The sequence below is a fragment of the Canis lupus genome, chromosome 33, assembly GCF_011100685.1.
Source record: "Canis lupus familiaris isolate Mischka breed German Shepherd chromosome 33, alternate assembly UU_Cfam_GSD_1.0, whole genome shotgun sequence".
Classification (NCBI taxonomy): domain Eukaryota; kingdom Metazoa; phylum Chordata; class Mammalia; order Carnivora; family Canidae; genus Canis; species Canis lupus.
This window is the reverse complement of record NC_049254.1, coordinates 14645165-14669787: the sequence shown is the minus strand read 5'-3', so window position 1 is coordinate 14669787 and position 24623 is coordinate 14645165. Positions and strand designations below refer to the sequence as shown.

The following is a 24623-nucleotide window of genomic DNA, read 5'->3' as shown; positions in this document are numbered from 1 at the left end:
ATCTTCATCGCAGACAAATTATGAAGCGTTAACAGGAAAAGGACCAGGAATGGCTTAAGTGAATGAAGATGGAGATTTTTGTACCACATTGATGACTCAGAATGAAAAGTACATTTATAACCAGTGTGGCCGAGGTTCAAATAAGCTCTACAGACTGAGAACAGTAAGCTGTAAAGATGAAAAGAAACAGGAGGACATGGTCCCTGACCTCCCTCCATGACACCAAAAATAGAGTTCCTGTTGCTTGGGTTCATTTCCTCAGCCACCCTTTATGAGGGGCTGAGGTGAGGATTGGGTGGGTCAGCCATGCAGGTGCCCAGGGCACTAGTCTTATTAGAGTGACTAACACATCACAGGGAAAGATGAAGAGAATTGTATTGACCAAATCTCCTTTCAGGGTCAGTGCCATGTGTGCTTAGAAGGAAAACTTTGTTCGGTACCTGGGCTCACAGTGGGTTGTCCCCAGACTGCTAAGTCACTGAAGGCTGTGGTGAAGCTGAGTGAGGTTGGCAGGCCTGAGACTGCCAGGAGCTGCTGACTGGAGCCGAGAAGAATCTTGGGGTACAGAGGATGGGAGGTGCCTTGGAGTAAGGAAAGGGTTAAGGTATAGGCAAGGGAAGGTAAGGGGCCCCTGACTGGGCTCCTAGACTCTTCCTGGCAGGCAAAAGAGCTAAACCAGAGTGAACAAGAGAAAGAGAATAGACCAGACCACCCAGCCCCAGATGTTAGGGAGTATTTTTCTTTGGTGGCTACAGTGTAATAACAGAAAATGACCAAACCTCAAAGAAGTAAGTTATTAAGGGTGTTATCAATAGTCCTTGCTCAAATCAGAACAGCTCAAGGATCTCAAGGTCACAAGTTCCCTGGGGAAGCTCTCCATAAAGGACCGTGCCTAAAAGCCCTCAGTGGCAACCCATTTGGGACCCCTCTTACTCTAGAGAGCTTTCTTTTTCCTTTCTTTTCTTACCTTCACTTAATAAACTTACACTTCACTTCACCCTTTTGTGTCCCCGAGATTCATTATTTGACTCCACAGGACAAGAAATCTGCAATCTTGTAACACCTTCTTTGACTTCGTGCTCAGCATTGCTTGTGGAAAGGACAGATACATATGGAAAGGCTAGTAATAAAAAGAGCAGCAAATAATTAACTTAATGGAGATGCCATATGCCTTCATCTGATCCTAGGGGGAATCCCTTAATTTTCTAATCTACAATATTATTTCTGCTTCCTCACCTCTACCCTCACCTCACCTTCCCCCCTCCTTCTCTCTTTCACCACCCCCCCACCCCAATGCCAGGCTTCCAACTCTGTGACTTCACTGGGTCTGTCTGGTGAGGCCCGTGACAACTATGCTGACAAATGCAGTAGTCACTTCTCATCTTACCTGACCTCTTAGAGATCAACCCAGTTGACCACATTTTCTTTCTTGAACCACTTTCTTTGTGTAGCCTCCATGACAACATATTTCCCATTTTTTTTGCTTTCCTTCCTTCCATCTTTTCTGCTCACAACTCATTTCCTTCTCTGGTTTCCAAATGTTGGCATGTCTGAGGGCCCATTCCTGGGTCATTTTCTTCTCTCTATTAAGGGCTGTTTCTAGGTGACCTCAACGAGTCTGTGGCTTTAGATACTATCCCATATGCCAGTGCCTCCCCAGTCTACTTCTGTGGTGTTCTCATTTCATTGAAGAAATCCAGACTCCAGCTACTTCTTGACATCCTCTTGAATATTCTTTGTCATTTTATTTGCCTTCACTTTTTTTTCTCCTGCAGTTGTTTAACCATGTTGTTTATTAATTATGTAAACTGCCTTAATCTTTTTTTGGAATAAGGTGAGGTATATGTCAGGTAATTAATTTAATTAGACCCAGGCTTAAAAGACTCACAGTACCAGTGTCGGCCAGTTCTAGGCTTTGATGTTTTTTTTTTTTTATACTAGATACTTGCATGTTATAATTCCATTGTAGACAGCTCATTCTCTAAAAGTTAATATCCTGTTCTATTATCATTTACAAAAACAGCTGGAGCAGTGCCCAGAGCAGATAAACAAAAAGCTGAGAATGTGCTTCAACCAGGTAAGTTTTTTTTTTTTTCCAATGCAGTCATTTATATTCTAATGATCCCATATTCCAAAGGAGAAATAATATGCATTTCCAAATGTTAGGTTTGGAAGGAAATCAAATTTGTATTCTCTTATCAAGACTAAGATTAATATGTAGCATATCAGATGCCATAAAGCAACATCTTTTTGAATTTTAAAATGTGAATATTTCCACAGCAGAAAGCTTATGAAACACTGGGAGTAGGACTATATTTTGAATGGAAAATATGATATCCAGCGTCTTTAAGAAATAGATTAAATCCTGAGACACTGGACTAAATCAGGAGTCACTGGTAGATTAAAGTTTTTAATTATTTTGGACAATTTGGTATCTCTGGAGGTTTTTTTATATGTTTTTTGTTTGCTTTTTAGTATCCTGTCAACAATTTTTTAAGTTTATCATTTTTCTATCATAAAAATAGTTATAAAAATAATTAATGCTACTAAAGGTACTTAGGCTTACAAGCCGTCTTCTGGAAAACTGTCACAATAACATGCAAACCTATAAAGACTAGGAGGTGCTTGGTGCTTCATGGAATCATGAGAAGCACCAACAGAAACAAAGGCACTGCCTCATCTCTTTTGTAGGGAATGGAGTATGTTTGGATATTCTTGTTTCATAAATGAGATAGAATTACAAAAGACATATAACCAGACAAATTTGAAATGAAAATTAGAACTTGAACCAGATTCCTTCTTAGAAAGGCTGTATCACAAAGTATTTGAAGTATAGGATGTACCTAAATTTCACACCCTTGTGGATATATTTGCCTTTGATGTTTCTGAATGAGGGCCTACTGGACTGTGATAAACAGCTGGAAATGAATGTTTCCCATCATTGTGCAACTGAAGAGTGAGTCTATTTCCCAAATAATGTCTGTTGAAAAGGAGTAATTGAACATTTTCAGCCTAAAGATGTGCTTGTCCACATTTCCTAGATTACAAGACAAAGTTTTCATTCAATATATTTTTGATCCTATTCTAGTACTAATATTATTTTCAACCATGAATGTAAAACAGGGATTGATCAAGAGCCAGTAAAGGGAGGCACTAAACTAGACCTTTTATAGTCAATACTTCTTTTAACCCTCCCAACACTTGGAGGTAGATGCCACTCTCTTTATGTTGGTAATGAGGAACTGAGAGTAAGATATTATTACAATGTCATGATTCAAATAAGTAAGTTGAAACCCAGGTTTGTCTTACTCAAAGCTCATTCTCTGCATCACTGTCTTGCATCTTATTCTTATCCAGACTGTCATACTTCATCCTGTGATAGAATTTGGATGTGTTACTTGCAGTAGGTATACCACAGCTTCTCAGCCTTTCGGTGTAAAAGAATTATTAACTTACTGCAGACCTCTATGTTGCATAACGAGACACGTATGGGAGGATGCTGATTGTGGAAGGGGGGGTACGTGATGGCCATATTTTTAGTGTCCCACCAGGAATTGTCCCAACTCTAAGTCTGGCAGCCAGCTCAAAGAGGTACCAGTAAGGCTCCTGGATGTTCCCACAGGTCTTCATATTTACTGGTTAGGGAACTCTGACTCAAATGCTTACCACCATGAAACTTAGAAATTTGCTAAGGATTAGGTTGTTCCACATCTTACTTTATCCAGGCTTATGTCTGCTTCTAAGTGATATTTTTCTGGTATCTATATGATCTGTAATGGAGCCAAGTTGTTGTTGGGTTTTGGAGACCAGACTCAGTAAGGTAAGTATTTATACAAGGTGATGAGTAGAATCCTCTTAATGTTGAGGGCAAGTGGGATTCAAAGAATCAAAGCAAGATAAAGTCAGGAGACTGTGACTTCCTATTGAAACAGAGATGTTGCAAGCAAAATACAGAACGATTTTTTTGTAATCATGACTTCCCCAGCATGAAACTGCTTGGTCATGAGGACTTTATTAATGATTGGTAGTTTTAAGTGCATGGTTATAAAAACTATTAAAATCATTTTTTGATACCCATGTAGAGGATAGACCTATGCAACTTGCTTTAAGCTATGTATTTTTAATAAAGGCGGCTACATCAAAGCACAGGAGGACCCTTGATAAGTTACAGATGTCTCTGGTCACCTGGCCCTGGTTTCCATAACTACTATTAGTAGTAGATGATTTATGACTGTATGAGTGGTCCTATACAACTTGACATGAACCACCATTTTTTATTCTTTCCTCTCACAAGCCCTATCCGAAATAGGATTGCTCCAGCCTACTAGACTTCCCCATACTGTCCCCCAGAACACTCTCGTCTACTCTCCCATTCTGCAGTTGGCCTCTTGAAGTCCTGCCCACCCTATGTGGAGCCAATGCCACCTTCCACTTCAAGCCTCCCTCAGTACGTTCGTGTGAACCTAATCTTGACTTTCTGTGTTTTGAGAGAAACTTAAAACTTTTTTAGCATTAATTACATGTTTTGCCTTATATTGTAGTTGTTCCGTCTATTTTGTTTTCTCCTTAACTAGATGATATAGACTCATTGAAATTAACAATTGTCTCTAATCAAACTCTATATCCTGCCAGCATTCGGTAGTACCTTTGAATATCTGGACCCTACCGTTTGCATTGGATCAAGGTTGGCTGTCTCTGCTGTAGTGCCAGCCCCCATAAACACTCACATGTCATATACCTACAAATAGAGTACAAAATCTATAGGGCTCGGAGGCCAGCCTTACTTTGTGCTAACTAGTTAGGATTCTGGAGCTCTCCAGAGCTGTGAGAACTCTGACTTTTTAAATTCAAGGCAGAAAATTAAAATCTCAGCTGAATATCCTTTCTTTCAAATCCTAATTCTGTTCTGAATTAATGGAGTTTGGAAAGAATTCCATTTTTGATCCGCCAAAATACCTCTACAAGAGTAGGTTTAACCAGCAGAACTAAGCCTCTCATCTTGTTAAAATTCTCTACTCATCTTAATTAAAATGTTAATACAACCTGAAGTCCTTTTACAATGAACTTTGAAAGTTCTCAAAATTGCTACCTTTTATAGAAACTTATTGGAAATGTTAGCCTGAGAAAGGCAGAAGAATAAATCAGGAAACTGGCTGGTTGTGTTTGAAGGAAATATCGTTTCTTGGTTACAAAACTGTGAACTTTGAGAGACTAAATATGACCTTGAGAGACTATGACCTTGAAGGTAGGGTTCTGTATAAGCATTCCTAATGTCATACTGTATGAACAGTGTTGTCTTCTGAACTTTTTATTTTGAAATAATTATAGGCACACAGGAAATTATGAAATAGTAGAGAGGTCTCATGTACCTTTCAATTTTTCCCAATGCTTATGTCTTATGTAATTATAGAATTATAGTAGAATATCAAAACCACAGAACTGAAGTTGGTAAAATATATGTCTCATTTTATTCAAATGTGTGGATTTGTGTGACCACCACCAAAACCAGGATCCAGAAAGAACTCCCACCACTACCGAGCTCTCCACGTTCTCTCCTTTATAGTCACACTGCACACACACCCAGGCACCCCAACTCCAGGCAACCGCTAATCTGTTCTCCATCTCTATAATTTTGTCATTTCAGTCATGCTGTAGAGATGGAGTCCTTTAATATTCACTTTCTGTCTGGCTTTATTCACTTAGCATAACTCCCTCCATATCCATTCAAGTGTTTGTCAATAATACGTTCCTTTTATTGCTGAAAAGCAGTAATGTTGTTTTTCAGGTTTCTTTGAATTTTACGTGTTTCGGTTTGTTTTCTCACTACTGTTGCTTTTATCAAGAAGCGTTCCCTAGCTATTGCTCTGGATGGCAAAAGCTGTGAAATTGTAGAGCTCTGAACACTAGGAACTCTGCGTGACTGGTGACATCTGAGCTATCTATGACCCTGTCCTCCTTATTCTGGCTGAGTTGAATTATTTATCCTACTCCCCCTGTCTGGCCTTGGGAGACCCACTTCCTGGGGTTGACCTCTGTAAAGCTTCCTGGAGGAAGTGATCACTGCCTTAGTTGTAAGTCATCAACTTCTTGTAGGTTGAATTGAAGATGTTTGAAAGTTCAAAGATCACCAGTTCCCCTCTGTGCTCTCAGAACATAGCCTGGATTTCCGGGCAGGATCGGCCTGCGTGCTTAAAATCCCCTTGCTGTGAATGCTGCACATCTTCTGTCCTAACTCCCCACTGTCTAGTACCAACTATGTGGCAGGCATGGGAAATACAGGGGTAAACAAAACCAATTTTCCTTTTTTTTTTTTTTTTTTTTTACATTGAGGTTACATTCTAGAGGACAGACAGGTAAAGCATAATGTAACATCACATAATGAGAGACACTAAACATGTAAATAAACATAAAATAGTGCTGCAAGGCCCCGGGATAGACCATAATGGTGCATGTTGGGGAAAGGGCAGGCTACTTTGGATGCTGTGAGCAAGGGATACCTGAGCCATGTTTTAGCCCAGACCTGAGGCAAGCAGTGAGCCTCATGGAGATCGGGGTTAAACTCACTAACAGAGAAAGCAGCAAGAGCAAAGGGCCTGAGGCAGGAATGAGCTTGGTGTATTCTTAGAAGAATGACATTTGCAACTCAGGAAATAAGGTAGATAGTTAGGGGCAGGCCAAGGATTTCAGCATCATGTTAATTCTTGGTACCCACACACAAGTGCCCAAACAGTTTGAGACTCTAAAAATCTGATTTCTTCACATGGCAATCCACAGATTTTACAATTAAGTCTCACTTTAAATGGAGATAGATAGATAGATAGATAGATAGATAGATAGATAGATAGATATAGATGGTGTGTGTGTGTGTGTGCGCGCGTACGCTTGCATTTAAGTCATGATCTCAGGGTCCTGGGATTGAGCCCCGCGGCCTGGTGGGCTCCCTGCTCAGCAGGGAATCTGCTTCTCCCTCTGCCTCTCCTCCCACTTTTGTGTGTGTGCGTCTTTGTATCACCTATAACAAAATTCAATGCCTTGAATTTAGGAGGTGGTTAGCGAATGTTAGATGGACTTCAGTGTATTTAGGGGGTTTTGTTTGTTAAAAGGATTTTATAGAAAGAGGAGAAATATGTGAGCGCAATGAGTACTTAAAGGGGCTGATGGGGACAGTGCCTGGGAGGGGCCTGATGAGTTTGGGTCGGGGTGGGGGAAGGCAAGAGTAGACCCAGAAGTCAAATGAGACCATCTGGCAGTTTACCTGGCAGCCCAGACATATCAGAACACAGAAATCTTCTTATTGCAGAAGCATTCAAATGTGTATCACAACAGGATTTGCTCTGTATCTCTTTTCTCAGAACATCCCCTGGCCCTCTCCAAGTGTTGATACGAGCAATTAATGTCATTTTGAAATTGGAGCACTTGGCCTCTCCGTTACCTTTTCTACTCTGTGAGTGCCTCAGCCACAACATGAACTCTTGGGAAACAACTGAGACTGTTGAATTAGCAAGGGCCATGTGTGTAGGGAAGTGACCGTACTCTGCATCAGGATAAGGACCCCAACGAGAGTGACAGAACAGGAATTCCTTACTGTAGCTTCTGCACTTTCCAGATGCCACAGACTTGAGTTATAAATAACATGACATCATCAGGAAAGCCCCGAGTGGCCGGCCATTCTGTCGTTGCCTGTGAGTTTCTGGTGCTGTGGAGAGAGGGTCACAGGTACCACCAAATGCCCCCTTTGTGCCTTGCATACTCTGGGGTCACTGGTGGGCAGACAAATTCAACCATTACTAGATTCCTTTTCCATTTCAAAGCGAGGGTCTCCAAGCTCACCCTAGTATGCCTCTCCCATCTTTATAGTTACTGGAATATTGGACATTTTTTCTTGTCTCTCCTCCTTCCATCAGATTGCAGGTTCCTTCAGGGTATTACCGTGTCTTAGGTTTTGACCACCTGTGGTACACAGGTATAGAGTTGACACTTGGTAAATATGTGCAGAATTGGGATGTGAAATCGCTTTCTGATACCAGGAGGGAAGAGTAATACTTTAAAAATATACTAAAACTGGTTTTAAAAACGTTCCCAGATCCAGAATGTTTACATGGTCCAACATGAAAGAGAACTAAAGAGAAAAATTCAGTCCATCACCTATGATGCAAATAGAAGAGGAGTCGTTAATGAAATATCTCTGAGACAATGTGAAGAAAAAAGAAAAGTTACTGAAAATAAACTGAATAGTCTTCGGGAAAAACTGGCAGTTCTGTTGCAGAAATTCCAGCTGGTAAGTAATGAAATTTTGAGTAGTAGGGATATACTTTGTGGAAAGAGCATTCCGCTAGCTTCCTGCCCTGCCATCGTCATCCACTTTGGACAGGTCACTTAACCTAGCCCTTTCTCTCCCTGTAAGGATATTGATATCATAAATAAGTGAACTTTGAAAGTATATATGAGAACATTTTTTAAAAGTCTGTTATTTTTTTCTTACAAAAAACAGAACCTTGGCTTGTGCTGTTTGGTATAGTTTGATCAACTTGTCTCCTCAGTAGCGTATATCCAGTAGGAAATTTTTTCTAATCTTATCAGACAACAAAACATTTTAATGTTTATCTCAATACATAATTAGAAACGGACTCTTCTAATCTTTGAGGAGAGGTTATAGAGGTCAGGAAACCTTGTGTAAGTGTGCTGTTCATCTTGAAGGCATAAAGAACAGGGCTCCTGTGATGGATTGGGCTAATGAGGAAAGGTCCGTCTTCTTTCTACAGCAAATAGAAATGCTGAATAGAATACATTAAAAATTAAATGATGTATAGCATAAATTCAAATTTCCATAAATTCTAGAAATAAATTGAGAAATCAACAGCAAGCCTAGGAAGCACGTGGTAGTTTGTACTCAGACTTAGGCCCTGAGCCGGGATTGGAGACAGGGCCTTCTGGGCCATCCAAGGTGAGAGGGCAGGAGCTGAGGCCCCACGGAGAGCCCTGAGTGGAGGCTTAGCTTGCCTAGGAAGAGGGGTCGGGGAGAGACCAGGAAACTCGCACCCATCAGTATAGTACGTGATGAGCTTGGGCTTTGAAGCCAGGCCACTGGCTGTGACCATTTCAAGGTGAATCCATTCCTCCTTCACAAAATACATATCTTTTATGTTCTTTGGGATTTCTCTCCTAGTGAATACAAAATGAAACTCAGAAAATATTTTTGTTTAAGTAGATGGCCAAAAAAGATACCGCCCTCCCCCTGCCTTGGGTGGTCTGGGAGACACTTACTGTGGTTATTGTGTCTGTAAAAGGCAGCAAATATTTTTATGTTTGAAAGGTCCGGTACAGAGTACAGCTTCAGTGATGATTGTTGTTTTAGTAACAAAAACTAGAGAGACCAAAGAAATTCTATATCATAAAAATCAAATACTACTCTCTATCAAAAAAGTTCATAAAAATTACTGGTTTTCATGATAGCAAATCTCTGCTTGGCTAGGAGAAAAAAATGAAAGAATAATGACTTACTCTTCCTTCTATGCCAAACCTCTAGGTTCCTGCATAGTAGCCAAAGGAATTCTACTAATTTGCTTTATTCACAACATTTAGTAAGGAGGTGAAGGGGCTTTAGCTCACAGAGTATCTGTAAGGCTTCATCTAGTATCATTGGAGAGGTACTCAGAGGACTCCTGCCCAAATAGATTGACTCTCATCCCGGACTTGAAATGTCGATTTCCACTGCCTCTGATTGCTAGAGCAGCTATGCTAGCATAGAACAAAGATGAGAGACGAGGTGGACCCGAAGCAGACGGATGGAGCAGGCCCACGAAGAGGCTGGGGACAGAACCAGCCTCAAGTCCTACTAGGAAGTCTGGCTTGCCAGGCGGAGAGCAGAGCCAAAGGATTAGACTAGACTGAACAGACTCAGAGCCGTCGGCCCATCAGTGCCAGAAGGGTCACCCAGGGCCTTCCTCAGAGCCCGTGAGCATCTGAAAATCTAGGTGAACGTGATTTTCACCTGAGCTTGTTTTTAGGGACAGGGCCCCGGTCATAAAGCTGGGACTCAGGACAGTCCAGCTTTGTCAGAGGCCTGGGGCAGAGAGAGCCAGGCAGAAAAGCACAGTTCATGGAACCAGCTGAGGGATGGAGAAGCCAGGATGGTGGTGCCAGACGCTGACTGGGAACAATCCTAAAGCTGGAATTGTTTCTGAAAGGTCCTTTCTAAAAATTCTCTTCTCCATCAGCTCCAGTTGGAGAGCAGACTGATCCCAGGGCTGGGCTTTGGAGGGAGTGAGATTTAAGTCAGGAAAGAGGGAGTATTTGTCCAGCTGTTCAGAGATTAAGCACCCCAGGGAAGCAGAGGGTAAAATTGCACAGAGAACTTGGGGAAGGAGAGAAAAGGAGATGGATGAGGGCAGCAAGCCGAGCGTGGGAGGGAAGATGCTGCAGAGGGAAGACGAGTGACAGAGGAGTCCAAATATGCCTACTCATCTGTTTTGCCTATAGGGCTAAAGATTCATGAACTTTTATTTATTTATTTGAGAGAGAGCGAGAGAGCACAAGGGGGAAGGGGCAGAGGGAGATGGAGAAGCAAACTCCTCACCAAATGGGAGTCTGATGTGGGGCTCCCAGGACCCTGGGATCATGACCTGAGCCAAAGGTAGATGCTTAACCGACTGAGCCACAGAGGTGCTCCAGACACATGAACTTTTAAATTGGAACATAAGGGGCGCCTGGGTGGCTCGATCAGTTAAACATCTGACTTTGGCTCAGGTCATGATCCCAGGGTCCTGGGATCGAGCCCCATATCCTCTCTCCACTTGGCAGGGAGCCGCTTCTCCTTCTTCCTCTGCCTGCTGCTCCACTTGCTTGTGCACGTGCTCTCTCATCTCAATCTCTTTCTCTCTGTCTCTCTATCAAATAAATAAATCTTAAAAAAATAAATAAAATGGAAGACAAGAGGCTATAATAGAGAAGAATGAAGTGGAGACAGAGTGGCTTTAGGAATATGACAAGTAATTAAATAGAAGGAAAACCAGTTGAACTAACCTCCACATAAAAAGAAAAAAAAATGATCCAAGTTCCTAACCACCTGTGAGCATAAAATGAGATTAAGTGTGAAAACATTTTAAAAGATTAAAGGCATTATTCCAGGGCAAGGTGGGTTTTGTGGCTACATGCATCATAGGGAAGACTGTTCAGAGGCCACCCAGATGATAGGAATAAACCCTGCAGCTTCTTCGCCCGCTGTGACTGTTGATTCTCTTTCCCCAGGGTAGTCCGGCAGGAGACCTGGAGCAGATTGACGGTTATTTAGAAGCTTTGCTTAAAGAAGATAATCCCCTTTTTCGGAACGCTTTAAATAAAGTGACTACAGATGCAGGACATAGTCTCCCTTTAGAAAAAAACTGAAAATAGTTCTCAAAACTAAAAGTCAGAAAAGATATTTCCTTTTAAAAATGCTAATAAGAAAAAGGAAGATTCTTTTCAAAACATATTTCGCCTTGTACTCGTTATTGTACAGTTTGCTCTGTTAAATTCTAAGAAAATTGTGTATTTTAGAAATAGAGACTGATTTACAATGTACACATTTGCAGTTCTGTTCCAGAACTCTGTTTTTTTCAGAAACTAGTTCTAGAGTTCTCCAGTTACCACGTGAGCAATGAAGAAAGGGAAATGTCAGTTAGGCCTAATTTTTTTTTTTTTTCACTTAAAAGACTATAAAAACTAGAAAACAGTGGTTTTTAAAATCCATGTACAAAGGACTACAGGATCACCTCCTCTTAAAGCTTTCGTTGAAAAAGAAAGACCGTATGTCCTTTCTCCGTGATAGCCAATACTCAGGAAAGCAGGAAATATATATCCTCAAAAACTGTAAGATATAACTTCTATGATAATTCTATTGTTGAATGGTAGTAAAAGTACAAATCTTCTAAGTATCATGTGAATACATATTACAGATATGTAAGAATTGCGTTTTTATATTTTCCTTAATAACTGATTATTTTTATTTGTTTAGAAATGTCTACAAATTTGGACAAAAGCAATAAAACATTTAATGTTGTGGAATTGTATAATTTTAATTTTATGTACATACACACAGTATAAAATTCAGAACGTGTGAGATGGGATATGGTGGAGAGTCTTCATCCTATTCTTTAAACACTTAACTACTCCTCTCCAATGGTGTGCTTGTACCAGCTACTTGTGTCCATCCAAAAACAGTGTACAAAAAACCGTATAAGTCATTATACAGATATAAATATAGACATGATGGCCTCCAAAAGATTCTGTTGCTTTTTGCAGTTAATATGCTTTCAAGATCATTCCGTATCAGGATCAGTACATGGAGAACTTCTCATCTTTCCCGCTCCTTATTTATTTTATTCTGTGGACATACTAGAATTTATTTAATTATTCTCATTTTGATGGTCCCTTGGATTTTTTCCCAGTCTTTTGGGTTTATATGAACAGATCTCTATAAATAATGTTTATTTTACACATGTACAGTTAGTTATATTTTAAATAAATCTCAGAAGATGAATTACTGGGTCAAAAGGCATGTACATTTTATTAGTAGTAGACATTGCCCAATAGTGCTCCATAAAAATTTTATTAATATATATTCCCACAGCAACATATCAGTGCCTGTTTCCTCACGCATTCATCCATCCAGTGAATTATCAAGCTTTTTTATCTTGCTGACCCAAGTAGGTGAAAACTGGTATATCCTTGTAGCTTTAATGTATATTTCCTATGCTATGAGTAAGATTGAGCATCTTTTCATGTTTAAAATTCGTTTGAATTTTTTAATTTGGCTTTTTTCCATTTTTCTATTTAATGGTAAGTATTTTCTTACTCATTTATAGGGACAATTTTTATATTAGGGAAATTATTTTTTTATATATGTTACAGCTATTTTCTCCTAATTTTATATTGAAAAAGATTTTACAGTGTTTTGAGTCATGTGGGATTAAAAAATTGGGGGGAGTAATTTCCTCTTCTTTATGCTTTCTGGTTTTGAGTCCTATTTAGAGGGGACATTCCAATGCTAAAAAGTATAAAGAAATTTTGCCTTGTTATAATGACTTTAATCATTATATTTTAAATATTTGATTCATCTAGAATTTATTCTGGTGAAGAGAGTAAGTTAAAAATCCCACTGTTTCTGTTCCCAGTGTTGTCCCCCAAAGTATTCATTGAATGACCAGTCTCTTCCCCATTTGATCTGCAGTGCCAGCTTTATGTCCTGTTAAATTCCTATTTGCATTTGGGCCAAGTTCTTAAAAAAAATTCTATTATTTTTCATTGATTGTTCCAACTTTTCTCATGTTGGACCCGTGTTGTTTTGGTAGGAGTTGTCAATAATTTTATATTTTAGAATTTTCTTTTGTATCTTTGCATGTTTAATTCTTATCCAGACTTAGAGTTCGCTTTTTTAGTCAACACCCACCCCTCAAACTTCATTTGCATTTTGTTTGGTGTGTGGTGGTATAACAGATTAAGGTACAATTGTCTTTTTTTATATCAAGTCTTTCTACCCAAGATCAAAATATGCTTATCTGTATGTTCAAGTCTTCATTGGTGCCCTATATTAGCATTTAAAATTTTTCTTCAAATACATCCAGCACATTCTAGTTAAATTTATTATAATTTAGATTTATTCTTTGACCTTTTAGAAATGAAGTCTTTTTCCCATTATCTTAGAGTAGATTAATGTTTTGTATAGCAGGATTCCTGAGTTTGGGATATCAATATTGTATCTAATATAAGAATCTTTATACTGTACTTTTAAAGTCTTATCAGCAAGTAATTATGCAGATTTTTTAAAAAGCATCATTTACATGAAGTAACACAGTTTCTGCATCTCAGGTCCTTATATTCTTGATTTATCCAAAATCTTCCTTCCATGAGGGATTTCCTTGGCCCCTTGAAAACTTTCATTACCTTCCTCTTCCATCATCACTAGCCATTCTTTACTTAATATAAAAATTAGTGATTAATAAATGTTAATGGTGATAAGTCAGTGCCTCTGAGCATCCTTCTGGCAGACATTTAGAAAAGGTCTGCACAGAGACTCCCCCAGAGAATGGTCTTTGAAGATCCTGACAGAATATTCCTCATATTTCCTATCCGAACGGAGTCCTCATTGGCTTATCATCTTTCTTTGTCTTCCACATAAGGAATCTCATCTAGTCTAATGGTTTCGAGTAATACTTCCAAATGAATGAGTTCCACATTTCTCTAATCTTATTGAATACCTGTTATTTAACTGTAATTATGGTTTCAGAATTTTTCTATTTAAAATCTACTTTGGTATGGTTGAAACAAAATTAATCCTATATACTTTAAGGACCCCCACCTCCTGTTAAGGCACTTCATGTAGGTCCCAAGGGCTCCAGTTCTCCGGGGAGCTGGGGCTTTAAATAGGTAATCAGTTAGGACTAAGGAATAGGAATTAAGGCAGAAACCAGACTTAGGAACTGAGTCACTGTGAGAATTGGGGGGGAAATGGAATAAGGTTAGGAGAGGAGAACCACGCTCAGGACCAGATGACCCTGGGTGGGAACAATGGAATTCTGTTACTTGTACGTATGATTGGCAGCAAGATGGTGTGAGGGCCACACAGGGCAATTCATTTCCATTACTGGACCACGGATATAGTTCTTAGGCTCATTCACCCAGTTTTCAAGTCCTATGCAACTGGAGCTTGATTCAGACAAGACTAGCTTGGGAACTGGAGTGGGGCAAAACTAGCAGGTACAGGGCATGGGTAGAAGCAGACTTGAGAGACAGAAAAGACAAACAGCAAAAAATAAAATAAAATGAGAACAATGCCTGAAGACACAGCTTAATATGTCTCATTAACTGCAGATTGCACTTTTCTGCCTACCTCACCTACAAGTGTTTTTACTGCTACTAATAAGGCTCTTTCTACCCATTTCCCTCTTCTGTACATGACTTCCTTTACATTTTAACAGTACTCAAAATGTATCAGTTTTCCATGGCTTCCGACTTTTTGTTTTCATCTAAATTTATCTCCACAGTATTTAGGTATGAAAAAGCAAATATTCTCATTACTGTTTTACAGATGGGAACGCTGAGCCTGTAATGCTTCAGTGCACTCAGTAAGTGCAAACAAAGCCTTGAGCCCAGGCTTCTAGATTGAGACTCAAGAGCTCTTTCTGTCAGACCCCACTCCACAATGTGGGCATAATTTATGGCTGACAGTATGGCAAGGATCATTCTTTTTAAAATATTGCCTCTGCCCTTCACAGAAAACTGTATCTCTGAGTGGCAGTAAGCATGATCCCATCAGTTAGCGATAAATGACCTTGTCTTAAAACTGTTCAGATGAGTTAATCTCACTGGCTTTCTATTCTTATTTGGCCTATAGCTGTAAGAGGTTTAGAGTAGCTCTCTTAAGGCATATGTTAGCCTCCAGTTTTAGTGAAGGGTGAGGAACTAAGTCGGTAGGCACCTTACATGAAAGCAACCTGAGAAAAAGCTGGAGACCGTGAATCGCGATGGGAAATAACGAATCCAGAGCTGGTGGTCAGGCAGCAGTTTCTGCTAAAGAGACCTATGTGTGGTACAGAAAATTTATGAGGGAATATCCATCTGGCCTGCAAACACTTCACGAATTTAAGACACTCTTGGGTCTGCAGGGTCTGAACCCAAAAGCCAATCAACACGTTGATCAAGTCTATAATACCTTTGACATGAACAAGGTAAGAACTTTACTTTTTATTTGGCTCTGGCTCTGAATTTTCCCCTTTTTAAAAATTTGAAATAGCCCGAGGTAAAATGTGTGCATCTCACCGAACAGGGAGCTCTTCAGAGAACCCACAGCTTGTAGGTAAGTGAGTCATTAAACACAGTTAGCACTGACGGCATGAAAGTAATTGGGAACTAGCCTCTCCGCCCTTGGAAATGTTCTGCATGTAGGGAGTTATTTTAAAACCAAATTAAATCTCGGCATGGAATTCTAATGCTATCGTTTAAACAAATCTAATAAGTGCAGATTGATTTACAAAGACTGTTTTCAAAGTATTTAATGCGTTGGTGACATTTTATAGAAAAGCAAATTACAGGAATCTGCTCTAAAAAGTGTGATTGCATCTAGATTGGCAGGTAAAATCAATACAAATTCGCCAACATGTTGTTTGTACTCAGAAGTTGGAACGCTGGAATACTTTTTCATATCTGACCAATTTAGTTGGGAAAAATAAAACAATTTAGCTTTAAATTCAGATAAATTTTAGTTTCTAAAGATTGATACTCAACTAGTGTCTTGAATTTACTCATTCCTGAGGAGTTGTGGCACATTTGATTTTCAAGACTTGAAAAAATACAAAGATGAGGAAAAAAATAGTAGAAAAAATAAGATAAAAAAATTAACAATCTAACCAAGCAGGCTCATGTTTTTCCTGCCTACTTTTGCTTGTGCATTTTAGTTATTTTTGCCTGTATATTTCAAAATGGGCTGATTCCATCTAGGATAAAAGGGAAAGGGGAAGTACAACTCATTGAAAAATAGATGACTTTAATAGGCTGTGTGTGAGAATAGATGGGAAAGAAGTGGTCATTAATTCAATACAATTAAAACAATTGGCTGCCCATTGGGTTGTATGGAATCTCGCACAGCCCTCTGAACCCTTTTCCAAATCAAAACAAAAACTTAAAAAAAATATAACAACCAACCAAAACAACAGATGATTTAAAAGGAGGTAACAGCCAGCAAAACTAGGAAGAATTAAACCTGTGCAAAATCAACATTCATTTTAATTTTTGTAATAATGTTGGGAACAGATTTCTTTTAGGACATTGTGTTTTAGGGTATGTTCTTCATTATCAAGCATGAATGAAGCACTGCCTGCTTAGCATGACAGTGTTTTTCCTCCTCATAAATTTTACTTAGTGTAGATGCAAACAAACAGTTCTGCCCCCAAGGAGCATACAAATCAGTGGGAAAATGAGGCAGATCCTGCTTTTGTTCTTAACGTTGAAATACGTTCTAGGTATGCTATAAGCTGAATGTGTGTGGCTCCCATGTTAAAACTGCCAGTTATTTTTACCAGCAAAAATGGGATTATTTGGAAATAGCAGAAAATTGCAATTTTGGACAAGCAAGTTATGGCCAAACCATAGGCGTGTCTGCAGAACAAAAGAGAGGAACCCTCTAGTACAGAGGAAAGGGTGAAGTTGGGAAGGCTTTTATGAGCAAAAGGTCTGTTGGAGTTAACTGGGGCTTTGAAGTATGGTGGCTTTTTTTTCTTTTGTTGTTTGAATTGTGATAGCATCTCACTGGGTGGACTGTTGTGGGGTGGTGGGGTTGGGGCGCTGCTTTTCCCCCTGCTGGGGTGGAAAGTAGTAGTGTCAGCAGGCAAGATCCAGTCTCCTCCAGTGGGGTCTGCAGTTGACCAGGAGTGGTAGGGCGTGAGAGCGCCCCCTGCTGGCCCCCTGGCTCCACTCTGAATGAGCTTTCCTTTTTCATTTGTCAACTGCCCAAACTCCTCTGTTGAAATCTAACATCATCCCCATCCCCACCTCCACCCCCAACCCCAACCCCCAGCACCAACATGATAGTATTGGGGGGGGGGCGGTCTCTGGGAGGCGAGTAGGTCATGAGGGCAGAGCCTTCATGAATGGGATCTGTGCCCTTATAAAGAGACCCCAGAGAGTTTGTTCCTGGTTGTGGGGACCCAGTGAGAAGGCTGGGTGTCTATGAACCAGTCGGGTTCTCTCCAGCACCCCAATCGGCCTGACCCTTGATCTTGGATTTCCTCAAAGAGCTGTGAGAAGTACATTTCTGCGTGCTTTAAACCACTCAGTCTATGGTATTTTCCTTAGAACAGCCTGAAGTGACCAAGACAGGAAATTTGTGTGTGTGGGGGGGGTGGCTGTTGTCTGCCTCTGCGTGTGCCTTTCAGCTCCCCCTCTCGGCCATCCTGTGCTTCGGTCTTTGTGTGTCTGCTGTTGTCCCTCTGTGCCTGCTGCTGTCCCCTGTGCCTGCTGCTGTCCCCCTGTGCCTGTTGCTGTCCCCCTGTGCCTGCTGCTGTCCCTCTGTGCCTGCTGCTGTCCCCTGTGCCTGCTGCTGTCCCTCTGTGCCTGCTGCTGTCCCCTGTGCCTACTGCTGTCTCCCTGTCTGCTGCTGTCCCCCTGTGCCTGCTGCTCTCTCTGTGCCTGCTGCTGTCCCCTGTGCCTACTCCTGTCCCCCTGTGCCTGCTGCTGTCCCTCTGTGCCTGCTGCTGTCCCCCTGTGCCTGCTGAAAGCAACCGCTTCACCATGGAAGTCTGTTGCTCTCGATGGCAGCTTCTCAGACTCAGTCCTCCTGAGGGGCTGGAAGATGAGCTGCTTGCAGGTTCTTTAGGTTATTCTTCCAAGTAGCCGGTGACACATCCCACACCAGAGATTTTGCTGTTAGCCCAGTGTTTGTGGAAGCGCTGCGGGTCAGAGGTTGCTGTGTGACAACAGGAACATGTGAAAAGGAGCTCTGGGTAGAGACCTGAAGTGCTGTCAAAACCAAGTGTACTGTTGAGGAAGGTGGGGGCGGACGGCGGCCAGATAGGTGGTGTGGGCGCCTGTGCCATTGGACTGTCCTCTCCGGGACCGTGGTGGGGACGGCCAGGCCCACCTCAGCTGAATTTAAATGACTTGGAAGTTCTGCTGGTATTTGCGATCTGTCATAGAGATTTTATGTTTGCCTGGGAAGCAAGTGAACCTAGGCAGTGATGACGGATGCCACACAAGGTGTGGGGGGTTTGGATATAAAATCAGGTTGTAAAATGAGAAGAGGAAGGGGGGTTCATTATCAAGTGATAGTAAGAAATGATGCGCAGTTATGCACAGGAAAACAAAAAGAAAAAGCCATATATTTAATTAGATCAATAAAATGATCAGCTGTCCAGAATCCTGGAGAATTTACTCTTTCCGTGGAGCTCCTCTACAGTTTTAACTATTCTGGATGGAAATCATTCTAAAATGCATTTCATACTCCCCTGCCTCCTCAAAGTGCTGGTAAAGTGTTTTTTGATATCAGAGTCATTATTATGAACATTGGTTGTTATGTTTTTGAAATACCACGAAGCAGCCATGCCTGTTGAAGTTGCTGAGGCTAAATTTCCTAACGTTAAAAATCATGAAAATATATGCTTTTATCATGTTTGCTTTTTTTATTGTTTTTCTTTCTCCCTGCTGTCAAACACCCCTTTCCCAGCTTTCTGATCTAATAATAATGAGCTTCCAACCTCTTTTTTCTCTGTCACTTCTACCCTGGCTTTGGCATGTACCCAAGTTGACTAAGCCTATTGGAATTGTGCTGTAGGTAGAAATAAATAGATCCTAAAGTTTAGTGCATAAAGTTTATAACAATTCTTGTGGCTAATCACACACCCTTGCAGGCATCTCCTTGTCACTCGATAACAGTAATTAATGATTGAGACGTGTCTAACACTGTTCTAGGGATGGCACATAGACTAACATATCCAACATCACAGTGATAATAGAACCTAGAACCTACTTTACGGTAGTGGCCATGATGTTGGCCAAGGTAATTGACCAAGATCCCAGGTACATTGCTTTGAAATCTTCCACTGCATGCAGGGCATCCATGCTTAGGTTTAGATTACCACCAATGATTGAGTGCAAAAGAAAAAATAAGGCCAGCCCATTCCTAAGACCCAGGATTCCTTCATCAGCAGGCTTCTCCTCAAGGATTCCCTGGTGGCTTTGTCAAACCATAGGTTTCAGGAGTATCTAGGACACTTCCATCCAAACCTCTTTTATACCCTTCTTCAGCTGGGTCACAGGAGCTCATTCAACCTTTCCTGACTTCCTTCCTGTTCCATTCCCTATACCATTTCTCCAAATAAAATATTTAAATTGGGATTAATAGGTCTAATATGCAATGAATAAGAGTCATAGGAAAAGAGCCCAGAGAAAATGTAAGGTTATAACAAAACAAACCAGAAAAATTTCCGAGACGTATTAGAGACATGTTTCACAAGGGGCCCAGCACAATAAATAGAAAGACATCATTCTACAGTGTACGTGGAGAAGTTTTTTTTTTTTAATTTTTTTTAATTTTTATTTATTTATGATAGTCACAGAGAGAGAGAGAGAGAGAGAGAGGCAGAGACACAGGCAGAGGGAGAAGCAGGCTCCATGTACCGGGAACCCGATGTGGGATTCGATCCCGGGTCTCCGGGATCGCGCCCTGGGCCAAAGGCAGGCGCCAAACCGCTGCGCCACCCAGGGATCCCGAGAAATTTTTTAATGGAGATAAAGAGAAGATCCTAAAATCTAAAAAGGAAAAAAAATCATGAAAATCAAAATAACATTGAGCTTCATAACACCTACACCACAGGCTAAAAAAATGTGCTTCACACTTATTTATTAATAGTGAGCTGCTGGAGCAGGTGCTCCAGCAAAAAGAGAGAGTATATTAACAAAGAAGGAGAGAGTGAATCCAACATAGGAAAGCAGGCATGGGCAGTCTATGGTCATGGAGACGAAAAGTCCAAATCAATAGTTGTCAGAAAGCTCAGTGGACTGTTAATCCAGATGGCAAGGGAAGAGGAGAGTCAGAGGAAGACCTAAAAAAAATTAACACTGATGGATTATCTTTTATGTTTGAGGATTTCAAAAACAGTATTAATTTACTAATTGATATTTAACCAATCCAATGGTGCCTTTAAAAAAATTAACAAGGCAAAGTACAAAGAAAATTATTGAAATTTAGAATGAAGCACCTTTACATTTTTTTATCATGAAAACTTCAGGCCTATGCAAAAGCAGAGAGAATGAATAATCCAGTGAGCTCTCACAGACCAATCATCTGTCTTCAACCATTCTTAAAATGTAGTCATTTCATTTCATCTATCCTCCCACATTTAAAAATTTTTTTAATTATTTTGTAAAAACTTAGAATCTTTTTAAAGTTTTAAATTCCAGTTAACAGTATTATAGTAGTTCCATGTGTAAAATATAGTGATTCAACATGTCCATACATCACCTGGTGCTCATCACAAGGGCACTTACTCCCCATCACCTATCTCCTCCATCCCCCCACCCCCACTCCCCTCTGGTAAACATCCATTTGCTCTCTCTAAGTCTGTTTCTTGGTTTGTCTCTCTCTTTTTTATTTCCTTTTACGTGTTTGTTTTTTTTCTTAAATTCCACATATGAGTGAGACCATAGGGTATTTTGTCTTTCTCTGACTGATTTATTTCACTTAGCATAATACTCTTTAGGATGACCACCCGTGTCATCGCAAATGGTAAGACTGCATTCTTTATTATGGCTAAATACATATATATGTGTGTGTGTATGTATTTATACATTTATATATAATGGAATATATATACACATTGGAAAATATATGTACATATATACATGGAATATATATATATTCACACATACGTAATGGAACATATATACACACATTGGAAAAAAATATATATATATCACATCTTTATCCATTCATCAATCAATGGACACCTGCTGCTTCCATATCTTGGCTATCGTAAATAAACAATAGGGTTTATTTGGCTGTTATAAACATAAGGATACATGTATCCCATAAGCATACTTTTTAATTATTCTTTGATTTGAATTTTCATCCAAAGTTGATAGGTGGAAATTAGTGGCTATGACTCTTAAGTCTGTTTTGTCTGTAATAGTTCCCTAACCACCTCCTTCCCCCCACACCCCATTTATGTCATTAATTTGCTGGGGAAAGTGAAAGTGGTTCTGTAGAAAATTTTGCATTCTGGATTTAGTTGATTGCTTTCTAGTGCTATTGAGCTTTCTATTCTTCATATTACCCATAAACTGATATTTAGCTAGAAACTTAAATAGATTCCGATTCACTTGCTTGGCAAAAAAATACTTCATAAGCATATAATTATTGGTTGTCACACTTTTCTTGGATTGTCTATTAGGTTCGGGAGGTGTCAGCCTGATAATGATGAGGCAATTATTAACTCCATGTAAAATAAAGAAGTGCGTAATTTTGGTACACCAATGGGCTATGCAAAGAACAAAATGTACTTAGTCATTAAAATTAAACTCTTGACTTTTAGATTAACCTACAATTGTGAGAGTATGGAGGAAGAACTATGGTGTGCTGAGAAATGTTTAATAACCAGTTCTTTAGAGGCAGAGGGGACGACCTGGCAACATATGATTTCCATGGTGTAAATACTCCCACCATGGCCAATTTCAAGCTACCAACCATTTAATAGTTGGCCTGCAGAATTCCTGAAAATTTAGCAGTCAGCTCATGCCACCAGATAGAATAGGCTCCAGGATACCACTAAGATATATATGAGGGTCATAGAACTAAATACCTACCATTTGCTATAGCAGGAAATAATATCTAGAATTGATAAATCTAAACATAAGTAGAATAACCATCATTACAAACATGTAAATAAAGGCTAGAAAAAGTAACCAAGTTCAAAGTTTTAAATGATAAGCCCTTTAGTCTATTTTCAACTATGCAATAATAAAATCAAAAATGTTTGGATAACAATAAATTTTTAAAAGACAACCCAAAAGATATTAGCACATCTTTGTAGGTGAGGTGAGTGATGGAAACTGCACTCTTCAAAATCAAGGTGGGTCTCTGCACAAGGAACAACCTAGGTTCCTTTCTGCAACTATGAATTATCCATCCCATGATGGAAATCCTGTGGACTCCAAAGCTGACGGTCCAGCCTGGCCCAAACTTGTCAAGAACATGAGGTCTCCATTAAAAAGTACAACACACTGTAAGTGTGTGGCTCTTGTGATCCATGTTAAACCCACACGGGGGGAGATGGCGGGACTTGGAGTTACTTGAGCTCCAAGCACTGATGGTGCCACCCCACTTTAATAGTTCCCGAACTACCTCCTTCCCCCCCAGCCCACCATTTCCTCCTTTGATTTGCTGGAGAACATGCTTCACTGCCTATATGGAAGCTGATGAGTGGCTGGTGAACTTTAGAGCTGAGTCTGGGCCAACAGAGATGCCAAAAACAAGAAACCCTGTGAAAATGACAATGCTGCTGGCTATTGGTTCCTAGAGGGCAGTGCAAGCGGACAGACACAGCCCTGTTCTCACCTCGGCATCCCAGTGCTTCAGCTGCAGATTGATGCAAAATGCCCAGTTCCCTGGAAACTGCTTCCCGCTCATGGCATGTGGCTGCACTCTGGGCTCTATGCATACAGATGAAGTCGAACTTATTTCTGCTGTATTGAGATCCGGGCAGAGCCTGGCAATAAAACAAGCACCCAGCACTGCTATTCGACTCCAGCCACCCTGCTTTCTTCACACGAGATCTACAATTTGCTCTTCACCTCTCCTTTCTCTTTTTAAGTCCAATGGTGCATGAATTTATCCTTGTGAAACAACAGTGCAGAAACATGAACAATAAACAAATTAATCATGCCCTTCAGATCCTGCGCGCTTTCCCAGACCAGGATCCTACTGTGGCGGCATAAAGTAGATGTTGACCAAATATTTACAAGTGATTAAATAAAATAGTGACAAATTGATTAGCCTCACTTTTATATTTGCACTTTTTTCCTTTCCATTCCTCTCTCTCCTTCCTTCCTTCCTTTTTTTTTTTTTTCCATATTATTACCAAGAAGAGCTACTGTGTCTTTCAAAGGTCTAACTTAGTTCTCAATGACAGTGATTATCTCAAGGGAAATTTTAAAGTTTATTTTTTTATCCATATTGCTTTTAAGAATTTCAGCTCACACACTCAAGCATTCACAGAATGTAACTTTAGTTTTCCATAATGGAGTTCATTTATGTTTTGAGTCCCCATCCCCATTTTACCAAGGAGTGTTCCCCCTCCACCCTCCAGGGTTGCATGTAAAGCCCGCGGGTGCATCTAAATCGGCATTAAACCAGGCAGAGGAGTAGGTGTCCACACTGATGTTTGCTGAGACTGCATCTCTCCTGCCCCACTCACGGGGCTGTTCTCTGCAGGTGGGCCTCGTGGGTACGTTTCTCTGAGCTTCCTGCTACTCCTAAGCACTGAAGCCTCTTAGGCAGGCTCAGGACTGTCTGACCAGACACTCCCGCCAGCCCTTCCTCCCAAGCCCAATGAGCGAACCACAAAGTACTTCTGTTCCTGTACCTGCCAAGCCCACCTGGCATTCCTGTCCCCCAGACCTCCAGCCATTCTCGGCCCTCATAGAGCAGCACCCTCTCCCCCTCCCCATTCACCAGTGTCTTGCAATTCTCTCTTCCTTCCCTAGTCCACACCTCTCCAGCCTATGGAATCCTGATCAAGTTTGGAAGGACCCAGGAGAAACTTGAGAAATGGGCTCTCATTATGTATTCTTTCAAATCTTTTGTTTCTGGCATAAATTTTATGCTCTGAATCCTAAATGGCTTAAACTATTGAAACTCAAGAGCTAAGAATGAACTTGATTTCTGCTTTTCTGCTACAGGGACTTAACTCTTAGGCAATGAAAATCTTCACTGAATATGGAGGGCTAGATGATAGAAGGGATTAGCAGGAGCGGAATCACATCCTTAATACACCATATTATTATCCCACTGCATTTGCAAATATTTACTGAGTCCCCGGAGGTGTGGCGGAAGGGAGGTAGACACCAAGTACATAGGCATTGTTCCCTGTCCTCGAAGG

At 40.5% G+C, this 24623-nt stretch overlaps 2 protein-coding genes and 1 long non-coding RNA gene across 5 annotated transcripts in view; 2 read left to right on the top strand and 1 right to left on the bottom strand.

The window, feature by feature from the left end:
* The window catches only part of MORC1 (MORC family CW-type zinc finger 1), a 182225-nt gene that overhangs the window by 146608 nt on the left and 10994 nt on the right, over window positions 1–24623 (top strand). The window contains exons 23-26 of one of the 3 annotated variants that reach the window (XR_005383257.1): window positions 2024–2077; window positions 8084–8278; window positions 11248–11847; window positions 15770–15832. Coding sequence is in view for 1 of the 3 variants with exons in the window: in XM_038582752.1 (XP_038438680.1) it covers window positions 2024–2077; window positions 8084–8278; window positions 11248–11385 (387 nt within the window). In the remaining 2 variants the exon portion in view is untranslated. Of the gene's footprint in view, window positions 1–2023; window positions 2078–8083; window positions 8279–11247; window positions 12250–15769; window positions 15833–24623 lie in introns of those variants that run through there. The other 2 variants (XR_005383256.1, XM_038582752.1) reach the window with 2 other exon arrangements.
* LOC111093738 lies at window positions 8443–11569 on the bottom strand. The gene is made up of 3 exons (XR_005383258.1): window positions 11023–11569; window positions 9265–9364; window positions 8443–8774 (listed from the first exon to the last, which is right to left on the bottom strand). It is a non-coding gene; the product is annotated as an uncharacterized LOC111093738 (long non-coding RNA).
* The window catches only part of GUCA1C (guanylate cyclase activator 1C), a 34496-nt gene continuing 24997 nt past the window's right edge, over window positions 15125–24623 (top strand). Inside the window, exon 1 of the mRNA XM_038582753.1 lies at window positions 15125–15704. Within this exon, the coding sequence (XP_038438681.1) occupies window positions 15501–15704 (204 nt within the window). The 5' untranslated portion in view covers window positions 15125–15500. The remainder of the gene's footprint in view (window positions 15705–24623) is intronic.